Consider the following 12,978-nt stretch of genomic DNA (forward strand, 5'->3'; position numbering starts at 1 on the left):
GCATATATATTTCATGTAGGAAAAGTGTTGGGCATGTTAAACTAAAACTTTGTAAAGCGAAGGCCTGGAGAAAGTACTGCTTCGGTGTCGCAGTTTACTTGATACTAGTTTCTTGATGTTAGTGAAAACTTTAGTAACATGTTCTCCTTTTCTCTTACTGTTATTGTTGAAGATCAACAATAAAATCATACTTGTGGTTTTGACCATGCTTGTGGCACTAATGTTACAGTAGCTTTATTGCTGTTGTTTGCAGTGCTCTAAATATCTGGAAAAGATAGAATGTTCCAGTTTGCCAGTGCTGCCCAACAATGCCCTGCGTTATGTTGGAAAGGGCTAAGGCCATTATAAGTAACAAAGATTGCTGTAAGGGTGAGCTTTGGAAAATCATAATTGAAGAAAAATGGTTCATGTAGCAATTTTCAAAATGTGTGTTCTTTTGATTTGGTTTTCTTTCAGACCAGAAGATGTCCAGGCATTGGTGAGTGGGAAGCTTGCACTCCGATATGCTGGACGACAGGTAAAGTACAAAGAAGGTGCTACTTAGTATGGATTTTGTCTGTTTAAACTCAGATTGTTTTAAATACCTCACTCTCCATTTACCGAGAGTAAGACCTAATTTCCTCATATTCCATAGTGAGGAATTGCAGAGCAATCTGTTCATGTATAGATGGGCTGATTGCTTTCAGAAGGTTTTGTCATTCATGCAGTCAGACTCTGGAGTTGACTTGATTTCAATTTTCTTTACAAGTATAATAGCTGACAGGCCCAAATATTGTCAGGAAATAATTCATTCAATAGACCAGCTTTAATGGGTAACCAAAGACTATATTTAAGCAAACCAGGTGGAGTTATCTAGAGGCATTTACTGAGCAACCATTTTTGTAAACAATATTAACAGCCTTTGAGAAACAGATGTGAAGAAAGGTCATTGGTAGTTCTGCCTTCATTCCAGTGTATTATCTGAATCCACTTCCCACCTTTTTCTCTTTAGGCCTGGATCTCTGGATTAGTAGTTGAGCCCAAGTTCATTTTTCCACCCACTTTTTCTGTCTCCTAAAGCTGTTCTTAAACTGGAAGATCTCTGTATCTCATCCAAAAGGCTTGACTTAGCAAATGTTCAACAGTAATAGATGTAAATTTTATACTGCCCATGCACTTCTAATCCGGCTCCAAAAGCCTAGGATTGTCAATTGCAGCAACTGTTGTGCCACACTGAGCTAATTCATCAATAATTAAGTATCAAATTCACAATTTTTCTTTTGCCATGGTCCCACCACTAATGATGCATTTACCCATGACACTACCAAATGAGCATGTCATTTCAGAAATGATTTATAACATGGAAGAAAGGTGGGCTGTGGAGAACTGGGAAAAAGGGTAAAAACAATGACTGCAGATGCTGGAAACCAGATTCTGGTTTAGTGGTGCTGGAAGAGCACAGCAGTTCAGGCAGCATCCGAGGAGCAGTAAAATTGACGTTTCGGGCAAAAGCCCTTCATCAGGAATAAAGGCAGAGAGCCTGAAGGGTGGAGAGATAAGCTAGAGGAGGGTGGGGGTGGGGAGAAAGTACAATAGGTGAGTGGGGGAAGGGATGAAGATGATAGGTCAAGGAGGAGGGTGGAGTGGATAGGTGGAAAAGAAGATAGACAGATAGGACAAGTCATGGGGACAGTGCTGAGCTGGAAGTTTGGAACTAGGGTGAGGTGGGGGAAGGGGAAATGAGGAAACTGTTGAAGTCCACATTGATGCCCTGGGGTTGAAGTGTTCTGAGGCAGAAGATGAGGTGTTCTTCCTCCAGGCGTCTGGTGGTGAAGGAGCGGCTGTGAACGAGGCCCAGGACCTCGGTGTCCTCGGCAGAATGGGAGGGGGGAGTTGAAATGTTGGGCCACGGGGCGGTGTGGTTGATTGGTGCGGTGTCCCGGAGATGTTCCCTAAAGCGCTCTGCTAGGAGGCGTCCAGTCTCCCCACATCGGGAGCAGTGGATACAATAAATGATATTGGTGGATGTGCAGGTAAAATTTTGGATGTGGAAGGCTCCTTTAGGGCTTTGGATGGAAGTGAGGGAGGAGGTGTGGGCGCAGGTTTTGCAATTCCTGCAGTGGCAGGAGAAGGTACCAGGATGGGAGGGTGGGTTGTAGGGGGGGTCGGGACGTGGACCTGACCAGGTAGTCATGGAGGGAACGGTCTTTGCAGAAGGCAGAAAGGGTGGGGAGGGAAATATATCCCTGGTGGTGGGGTCTTTTTGGAGGTGGCGGAAATGTTGGCGGATGATTTGGTTTATGTGAAGGTTGGTAGGGTGGAAGGTGAGCACCAGGGACGTTCTGTCCTTGTTATGGTTGGAGGGTGGGGTCTGAGGGCGGAGGTGCGGGATGTGTTCATATATTTTGTATTTAAGTGAACTATAGCCCATGCAAATAACGTGGGCCAAGAAGGCAAAAAGTAAGTTCATCAACATAAGTAATGACTCACAATGTACTGGAAAAACATAGGAAAACATAAAATAACACTTGTGGAATAGAAGTTCGTTTTGAAATAGCAAGGATAATAACTTATCAGCTTGCTGCCTTGTCTTGGTCCTGAAATACGCACTCATTTGTGTTACTATCCTTTGGAAGAAATATAGGGTGAAATGGTATGCAATTTTTAAGACACACAGGTGGGTATGTCATTAAATTGTCTTAAGTTATTTGTTTTTTTGCCTCTGGTATGTTTAACAACTAGAAATTTCATATCCACTAACAGTTATCTCTTTAATCTTAAGACTGATTCGCTAAAATGTGTGGCCAAAGCAAGTAAGAATCGATCACTGGCTGATTTTGAAAGAGTAAGTTATCCAAAAAACAATTAGTGTGAAATTTAATTGACAGTGGATGGTATGCAGAGCCTAGTGTGAGAGAGATGCTGTTTGTTAGGGCTTTACGTCCTAAGTAATAGGATACATTGATATGTTTGCCTTTGCTTTGCACAACAATTATACAGAACTTCAACTATTTGTGGAGGAAACAATTTCAGAGTGCATTTGAAACTTATTTTACAGTGATCTGTGGGCCATCCAAGTATAGAACATGTCCATGAAAAGTAACTAACAATGTTTTCTCAACTGTATCTGTAACATTATCCCCACACAGAATGGGAAAGCTTTTCTCTGGACGTCTATCCTCTTCCTTCTACTTACAGGTGAACTGCAAATGTACATGATATTTGATGACATTTTGGGGATGGGAGGGTGTGTGTGTTGCCACTGAACATTGCACAAAAGCAGCAGCTTCCTTGTGGATAGGAGAAGCTGAGCATGTACACCCCCAGTTTCAAATGGAGATCATTACGCACGGAAGTACATGAATTCTGGATTGTAAAAATGAATAAAAACATAATCAAAAATTCAAAATGTAGGTTCTAATTTGTTTGCTATTTATAACTAAGTACTTGCAATCTGAGTCTGTTATCACTGTGTGCAGGGAATAAATGGTGATGGTACGTTTGTAAATTTGGCAGGTTGAACCAGATTTTGGTCCTCTGTTGTTCAGTGGATGTTGCCAAAGATTATTCTGAATGGTATTTGATTGCATCCACCTGAATTGGAGTTGTTCTTAAAAGGTTGTTTGTCATTAATAATATAGCCAAACTGTTGTTTTTCTGTGCATGGCAAGCTTGTTTGTTTGGTTAGAAAATAAAGTGAATGTTGTTGTTTCATCACTATCACAGCTGCCCAAAGCAAAATATTGTATCTGAAAGGCTTGTACCAGAGTATATTTCTTAGAAATGAGGTCAACTACATTTCCAGACATTATAAATGAGTCTAACATGGTAAGATCAGAAGAAAACTAGTAATCACGTGACTATACGTTTTAAGTTCCTACTTGGGGAGTTAATGATTAATCTTAGACCTAATCTAATAGGTGCAGGAGTAGGCTATTCTGCCGTTCGAGCCTGTACCACCATTCAATATGATCATGGCTGATCATCCTTAATCCATATCCTGTTCCTGCCTTATCTCCATAACCCTTGATTCCACTATCCTTGAGAGCTCTATCCAACTCTTAAATGAATCCAGAGACTGGGCCTCCACTGCCCTCTGGGGCAGAGCATTCCACACAGCCACCACACTCTGGGTGAAGAATTTTCTCCTCATCTCTGTCCTAAATGGTCTTCCCCATATGTTTAAGCTGTGTCCTCTGGTTCGGCACTCACCCATCAGCGGAAACATGTTTCCTGCCTCCAGAGTGTCCAATCCTTTAATAATCTTTTATATGTCTCAATCAGATGCCCTCTCAGTCTTCTAAACTCAAGGATATACAAGCCCAGTCGCTCCAGTCTTTCAGCATAAGGTAGTCCCGCCATTCCAGGAGTTGACCTCGTGAACCTACACTGCACTCCCTCAATAGTCAGAATGTCTTTCCTCAAATTTGGAGACCAGAACTGCACACAGTACTCCAGGTGTGGTCTCACCAGGGCCCTGTACAGCTGCAGAAGAATATCTTTGCTTCTATACTCAATCCCTCTTGTTATGAAGGCCAGCATACTATTAGCAGCCTTCACTACCTGCTGTACCTGCATGCTTACCTTCATTGACTGGTGTACAAGAACATCCAGATCTCTTTGTACTGCCCCTTTTACCTAAATTGATTCCATTTAGGTAGTAATCTGCCTTCCTGTTCTTGCCACCAAAGTGGATAACCATACATTTATCCACATTAAACTGCATCTGACCACTCACCTAACCTGTCCAGATCACCCTGTAATCTCCTAACGTCCTCATCGCATTTCACCCTGCCACCCAGCTTAGTATCATCAGCAAATTTGCTAATGTTATTACTAATGCTATTTTCTATATCATTAACATATATTGTAAAAAGCTGCGGTCCCAGCACTGATCCCTGTGGTACCCCACTGGTCACTACCTGCCATTCCGAAATGAAGCCATTTATCACTACTCTTTGTTTCCTATCAGCCAGCCAGCCTTCAATCCAAGTTAGTACTTTGCCCTCAATACCATGCACCCTAATTTTGCTCACTAACCTCCTATGTGGGACTTTATCAAAAGCTTTCTGAAAGTCCAGGTACACTACATCTACTGGATCTCCCTCATCCATCTTCAGAGTTACATCCTCAAAAAAAATCCAGAAGATTAGTCAAGCATGATTTCCCCTTCATAAATCCATGCTGACTCTGAATTATCCTGTTACTACTATTCAGATGTGTTGTAATTTCATCCTTTATAATAGACTCTGGCATCTTTCCCACCACTGAGGTCAGACTAACTGGTCTATAATTCCCTGCTTTCTCTCTCCCACCTTTCTTAAAAAGTGGTACAACATTAGCCACCCTCCAATCCGCAGGAACTGATCCTGAATCTATCGAACTCTGGAAAATAATCATCAACGCATCCACGATTTCTCAAGCCACCTCCTTCAGTACCCTGGGACTTATCAACCTTCAGACCCAACAGTCTCTCCGACACCAATTCCTGGCAAATATAAATTCCCTTCAGTTCAGGTCCTTCAGCCACTGTTGCCTCAGGGAAATTGCTTGTGTCTTCCCCAGTGAACACAGATCTGAAGTACCAATTCAATTCTTCTGCCATTTCCTTTGTTCTCCTGTTTGTCTTCAAGGGCCCAATTTTAGTCTTAATCTTTTTTTTGCCTTTTACATACCTAAAAAAGCTTTTTCTATCCTCCTTTGTATTTTTGGCCAGTTTACCTTCGTACCTCTTTTTTTTTTCTCTCTGCGTATTTCCTCCTTCGTATTCCTCTGTTTTTTTTTAAAAAGCTTCCCAGTCCTCCGTTTTCCCACTTATCTTTGCTATGTTGTACTTTTTCTCTTTTAACTTTATATGTATCTTAACTTCCTTCGTCAGCCACAGCCACCCATGCCTCCTCCTAGGATCTTTCTTCCTTTTTGGAATGAACTGATCCTGCATCTTCTGCCTTATACACAGAAATATCCGCCATTGTTCCTCCACTGTCATCCCTGCTAAGGTATTGCACCATTTGAACTTTGGCCAGCTGCTCCCTCATAGCTCCACAGTTCCCTTTATTCAACAGAAATATTGTCACTTCCGATTGTACTCTCTCCCTCTCAAATTGCAGAATGAAGCTTATTGTATTATGGTCACTACTTCCCAATGGTTCCTTCACTTCGGGGTCCCTGATCAATTCTGGTTCGTTGCACAATACCAGATCCAGAATTGTCTTCTCCCTGGTAGGCTCCAGCACAGGCTGTTCTAGAATCCATCTCAGGCACTCCACAAAGTCTCTTTCTTGAGGTCCAATGCCATCCTAATTCTCCCAGTCTACCTACATGTTGGAATCCCCCATAACAACTGTAGTAACATCTTTGCAACAGGCCTATTTCAGCTCCTGATTCAACTTACATCCGACATCCAGACTACTGTTTGGGGACCTGTAGAAACTCCCAAGAGGGTCTTTTTACCCTTAGAATTTCTCAGCTCTATCCACACTGACTCTGCATCCCCTGAGTCTAGGTTCCCCCCACGCAAGGGACTGAATATCATCCCTTACCTTGTGTAATGAGTCATAAGCATAATCTTTTTGAAATGAAGTTGTCTTCAAGGCAGAGATTGATAGATTCTTGATGTCTCGAGGAATTAAGGGCTACGGGGGGAATGCGGGTAAGTGGAATTGAAATGCCCATCAGCCATGATTGAATAGCGGAGTGGACTTGATGGGCTGAACGGCCTTACTTCCACTCCTATGTCTTATGTAAATTCAAACAGCTTGGCACATTACTCAGACTTGGATGATTTTCCGTTAGAGTTTAAGTAGCATCTTTCAGGTCTATAGAACACCCCAAACCACTTGGCAAGTTTCCAAAATGCTTTGCAGTGTGGTCAATCATATAATGTAAAAACACAGTAGCAAATTTGCAATCAAGTTCCCACAAATGGCAGTGTGATGATCAGCCATTTACTTTGTGATAATTGAGATTAAATGTTAGTTTGGGCACCTGAGAAAATACTCTCTTTTTCTTTGCCACACTGCTACCACAATGTCTTTTGATCTACCAGAGAGCGCAAATGGAGCTTCACCTTCTCAAATCTGACAGTGCAGCACTCCTTCAATATTATTGTGGGAGTACCAGTCCAGATTTTGTGCTCCAGTCTCAGACCAGGGTACCAGATGAACTATGGTTGGCCTTTTTGTGCCTTGAGGCAACAACATAAAAGATATTCACCATTTCAGTGTGAGTCCTAGTTTGAAAGAGCTCCTTAATTAACAACTGACATAAGTGCAAAATATCTTTTAACCAAGATGGTCTCTCCAGGTGGCAATCTGCCTGAAAAGAAATGGGTTAAAGACAAACATTTGTTACTACTTCAAGTGCTTGATTTTAGGCTTATCATTTTTACCCATTACCTGCAGCAGGTTTTGCCTTGTTAAGTTTAGCTCTACCAAAAAACCCACGAAAGCATGACTTGAATTGACTTAAATCGCAGATATGCAAACTTTACTGTTCAGGAAATGTTCTGTTCAGTATCAATTAAAAGTTTGCTCTTGCAATTTGCAGGCTTTAACAGATTTCCAAGGAGAGCTACGGGATGATCCGATTATCACCACACATCTGGCAAAGCTGTATGACAACTTATTGGAGCAGAATCTTATCCGAGTGATTGAGCCTTTCTCCAGAGTTCAGGTAATTGCCAATATGTGAATGAAATAAATTCCCATAGTATTCGTATTCAACGGATCTTGAATCCATTCTGAAATGTTAACTGTGACCTTTGGACAAAAAAGGTTTTTTCAGTATTACTCGTGCAGTTTGAAAGTTTAAAGTTGCCCCATTTTGTCGTTTCTTTTCACATTTGTTCAGTAGGTGGGGCCTGTATTCTTGCTGGGAGCCATGAGGTTTGTTCTGAAGTCATTTTGTGCTAGTGTGCCATGTGAATCCAATCAGAGCCACTTTGGACTGGCCTGTCCTACTACTTAGTATTCATGTTTCCTGTTGACTGTCCTGTTCCGACACTCTGTGCTTACCTCTTCCCTCAGCTGAACCAAGGAGGAGGAGAAGTGCTCAATAGGGACCAAAAAACATCTATGCATACAGCCAAGAGGCATGGCAGGGATATTAAATGAATACTTTGTATTTGTCTTTAACTACAAGGTAGAATCTACCAAGGCTGTGATAACAGGATAAAACTCAGGAGAAAATTTCCAAGATTCTGAGAAATTGGAAACTCTTAGTAATTAATGTTGATAAACTGGGACTGGATGCGATACGCCCGTAGGCATTGAAGGATGTGAGTGTGGAAATTGTGGAGTGACTGGCAACAATCTTACAATTTTTTGCTTGGTATTTAGAGGTAGTGCTGGAGGATTGGGTAATTTTGAAGCATCATTTCCATGTTCTAAAAATGTTGTAAAGATTGGTCCAGCAATTCTGACCAGTCAATTTGACTACTTGATGTGCAAGGGACAATTTCAATTGCAGCTAATACAATTTGAAGAGTTCTACATTGAGGAACATTGTAGAGAACTTCAAAAGCACATTGATAAATTGGTGGGCGGACTGATGACAGATAAAGCTCGATGCAGAGAAGTAAGAGGTGATGCACTTTAGTGCGTAGAACACTATAAAATAAAAGGTTCTCTTCTAGATGGAATGATAAAACTGAGATCTGGGTGAATATGAATATGCTATTAAAGTTGGAAGGATAGATAGAGAAAACTGCTAATAAATCATACAGTATTCTAAGCTTTATTAATAGAGCCATGGAATACAAGGACAGGGAGGCTATGATGACCTTGAATAAGACACTGGTTAGATCTCAGCTGAGGTTTTGTGCATAGCTCTGGGCACCATACTGAAGAAAGGATGATAATGCATTTGAGTGTGCAGAAGAGGGTCGTATGAATGTTGTAGGGTTGAGACCTGTTATGAAGTAAGGTTGAAAATGTTGGATTTCTTTTCCTTTGAGAAGAAGAGAAGATGTGATAGTTTCAAAACTGAAATGGGTCTGGTTAGTGTAGATGGGGAGTAATAATTTCTTGCAAATGGACTGAGGGGCAGAGGACCCATTTTGCGTTTGTTTTTGAAAAATCGCAAAGTGAGATAAAACTTTTTCATATAGCAAGTACTACACTGCCAGCACTACACTTCCCAGACCAATCAAGATTTTGTGCTCAAATCTCAGACTATGGCCAGCCCCCTTGTGATTTATTTTGTGCCTCAGGGCAACAGCATAAAAGATAATCACCATTTCGATAGGAGTCATATTTTGGAAGTGCTCCTTCATTCCCAGCTATCTGGGAATTAATAGTGCAGACAGGTTCAATTGAGGCATTCAAGAGGGCATTGGATGATTATTTATGTGGAAAGTATGCCGAGTTATGGGGCTTTATGCGTGGGAAATCACGTCTCACAAACTTGATTGAATCTTTTGAAGAAGTAAAAAGAGGATTGATGAGGGTAGAGTGATAGATGTGATCTATATGGACTTTACTAAAGTATTCGACCAGGCTCCCCCTGGGAGACTGGTGAGCAAGGTTAGATCTCATGGGATACAGGGAGAACTCATCATTATATTCAGAACTGGCTCAAAGATAGAAGACAGAGGGTGGTGATGGAGGGTTGTTTTCAGAATGGAGGCCTGTGACAAGTGGAGTCCCACAAGGATCGGTGCTGGGTCCACTATTTTTCTTCATTTATATAAATAATTTGAATGTGAGCGTAAGAGGTATACACCAAAATTGGAGGTATAGTGGATAGCGAAGAACGTTACCTCCGATTACAACAGGATCTTGATCAGATGGGCCAATGGGCTGAGAAGTGGCAGATGGAGTTTAATTCAGATAAATGGGAGGTGCTGCATTTAGAGAAAGCAAATCCTAGCAGGAATCCTGAAGAAGGGCTCATGCCCGAAACGTCGATTCTCCTGCTCTTTGGATGCTGCCTGACCTGCATTTTTCCAGCAACACGTTTTCAGCTCTGATCTCCAGCATCTGCAGTCCTCACTTTCTCCTATACACTTAATGGTAAGGTCCTAGGGGCAGTTGCTGAACAAAGAGACCTTGGAATGCAGATTCAAAGCTCCTTGAAAGTGGAGTCACAGTTAGGTAGGATAGTGAAGAAGGTGTTTGGTATGCTTTCCTTTATTGGTCAGAGTATTGAGTACAGGAGTGGGGAGGTCATGTTGCGGCTGTACAGGACATTGGTTAGGTCACTGTTGGAATGTTGCGTGCAATTCTGGTCTCCTTCCTATCAGAAAAATGTTGTGAAACTTGAAAAGGTTCAGAAAAGATTTACAAGGATGTTGCCAGGGTTGGAGGGTTTGAGCTATAGCGAGAGGTTGAATAGGCTGGGGCTGTTTTCCCTGGAGCATCGGAGGCTGAGGGGTGACCTTATAGAGATTTGCAAAATTATGAGGGGCATGGATAGGATAAATAGACAATCTTTTCTCTGGTGTCGGGGAGTCCAGGACTGGAGGGCATAGGTTTGGGGTGAGAGGGGAAAGATATAAAAGCGACCCAAGGGGCAACTTTTTCACACAGGGTGCTACATATAGAATGAGCTGCCAGACGAAGTGGTGGAGTCTCGTACAATTGCAACATTTAAGAGACATCTGGATGAGTATATGAATAGGAAGGGTTTGGAGGGATATGGGTCAGGTGCTGGCAGGTGGGACTAGATTGTGTTAGGATATCTGGTCGGCATGGACGAGTTGGACCGAAGGGTCTGTTTCCGTGTTGTACATCTCTGATTCTATAAATGGTGTTAAAGTACTCTCTTCACATGTGGTGGGCTGAGTGGCCTACTTCTGCAGCATAATCCTGTGAACCTTTGTGGTGAATCAGAGAGCAATAGCAACAGGACCTTAGCTATGGGATTGCAGGTGAGCACATCAGTTATAACAGATCCAGTCTAGTGTGTCCATTACATTAGGATTGATACTTTCTCACTCGCGGAACTCCAGGTTCCAAGCCTTTAGTCTCACTAAAAGAAGGTCCTCCGTTCAGATGTCAGAGTTGAGGTTGTAAGTTTGCTCGCTGAGCTGGTAGGTTTGCAGATGTTTTGTCACATTCTAGGTAGCATTATCAGTGAGCCTCCAGTGAAGTGCTGGAGTTCTGTCCCGCTTTCTATTTAGATGTCTTGGTTTGTTAAGGTGGGTCATTTCCAGTTATTTTTGAAAGGTCGGTAAATGGGGTCCAAATCGATGTGTTTATTGATGGAGTTCTGGTTTAAATGCCAGGCCTTTAGGAATTCCCATTTATGTCTCTGTTTAGCCTGTCCTTGGATGGATGTGTTGTCCCAATCAAAGTGTTGTCCTCCTTCATCTGTGTGTAAGGATACTGGTGATAGCTGGTCATCTTTTTTGGTGGCTGGTTGGTGTTTGTATATCCTGGTGACTAGTTTCCTGCCTGTCTGTCTGATGTAGTGTTTGTTGCAGTCCTTGCATGGTACCTTGTAAATGACGTTTGATTGATGATATTCCCTAGTATGGTGACAAAATGTCTGAGAACAAACCTGCCAGCTCAGTGAGCAAACTCAGACCTGAACCTCAACCTGAGCTTCAAATCTTCACAAAAATCGCTTTCACAGAGTTGTTTGAATCCTGAAGCATATCAAAATTGTGAACATTAGAAAGCTGAATTGTTGAAGTAGAAATAGCCAAGACTCAACAGCGTCCTTACAGGGAATACGATATGAGGAAGTGTCATTTGGATAGCTGAGGGACTTGGAGACTTTATAGTCTGTACCCAGAAATGGGGACACAGGAGTCGTGGAAGGGAAAAGTTGGAGATATACTCACTGTGCAGTGCTATCCATAATTTCTCAGATACTGAAACAGTCAATATGCAACCAAAACTGAACATCATTCAGGCTTGATTAATGTGTGGCATGAATATGGCTGAATACTTGTGTGGGAAGCATTGCCCATCTCCAACAAGATGACTTAATCCCCTCCCTTGAAATTCAGTGGCATAACCATCACTGAATCTTCCAAACATGTGACTATTTCTATCTGGCCAATGTAGCATTGACCAGAAACTGAACTGGACTAGCCATGTAAATACTGCGACAAGAAGAGCAAGTCGGTGACTGGGAATTCTGAGGTGTGTAACTTGCCTATTTGCCATATACAAGGCACAAATCAAAACAGTGATAGATGAGGATAGTTCCAACAATGCTCTGAACTGGACTGCATTCAGGACAAATTAGCCTGTTTGAATTGTACCCATCCATAACAGCCCCTAATTCCTTTACCAATACACAGCAGTAACAATGTGTACTGCATAGATGCTGCAATGCAACAACTTGCTAAGTTATCTTTGACAGCACATTCCAAACCCATGACTTCTACCACATAGAAGGAAAAGAGCAAAAGATGCTTAAGGTTGACACCATCTGCAAGTTTCACCATCCTGACTTGGAACTATACTGCTTTCTGTCAATAGTTTAATATCTACACCTCTCCCCAACAGCATTGTGGGTAAACCTGCAAGCAATGCTCATTGCCACCATCTCAAAGGCACTTAAGGATGGATAGCAAAGATTGGCCTTTCCAAAGGCTTATAATTTTGTAAAATAATTTAAATAAAATATTCTTGAATTTTCACACTACAGGAGGAAGGCTGTTTGGCCCATCCAGTCCATGAGGGCTCTTTGTGCAGCAATCTGGTCGGTCCTATTCACCCCGCATCTACCCTTGTAACGCTGCAAATTTTTTACTGTCCAGCTTTCTTTTAAAAGTTATTGATCATCTCAGCTTTTGCCAAACTCATAAGGAGCATTGGCCAGGTCATTGCCTCTGGTGAATGGAAGCTTTTCCTGACATTTCTGCTGAATTTGTTGCCTAAGTTCTAAATCTGTGCCTAGTTACTATTGGGTAAAGGGAAGCTGCTCCCAAAACCCATCTTGTCATGGCCTTATGCATCTCTCAGATCTTCCCTCAATATCCTTTACTCCAAGAAAAATAACACCATTCTTAAACCTGACCTTGTCACTAAAATAATTGAGAAT

At 41.9% G+C, this 12,978-nt stretch overlaps 1 protein-coding gene across 2 annotated transcripts in view; it reads left to right on the forward strand.

The window, feature by feature from the left end:
* Positions 1 to 12,978, forward strand: part of LOC132830868 (26S proteasome non-ATPase regulatory subunit 11) — a 105,280-nt gene that overhangs the window by 56,979 nt on the left and 35,323 nt on the right. For both annotated transcript variants that reach the window (XM_060848766.1, XM_060848767.1), the window contains exons 8-10: positions 457 to 517; positions 2,762 to 2,824; positions 7,528 to 7,653. In XM_060848766.1, the coding sequence (XP_060704749.1) occupies positions 457 to 517; positions 2,762 to 2,824; positions 7,528 to 7,653 (250 nt within the window). The remainder of the gene's footprint in view (positions 1 to 456; positions 518 to 2,761; positions 2,825 to 7,527; positions 7,654 to 12,978) is intronic.

The sequence above is a fragment of the Hemiscyllium ocellatum genome, chromosome 32 (assembly GCF_020745735.1).
Source record: "Hemiscyllium ocellatum isolate sHemOce1 chromosome 32, sHemOce1.pat.X.cur, whole genome shotgun sequence".
NCBI lineage: Eukaryota > Metazoa > Chordata > Chondrichthyes > Orectolobiformes > Hemiscylliidae > Hemiscyllium > Hemiscyllium ocellatum.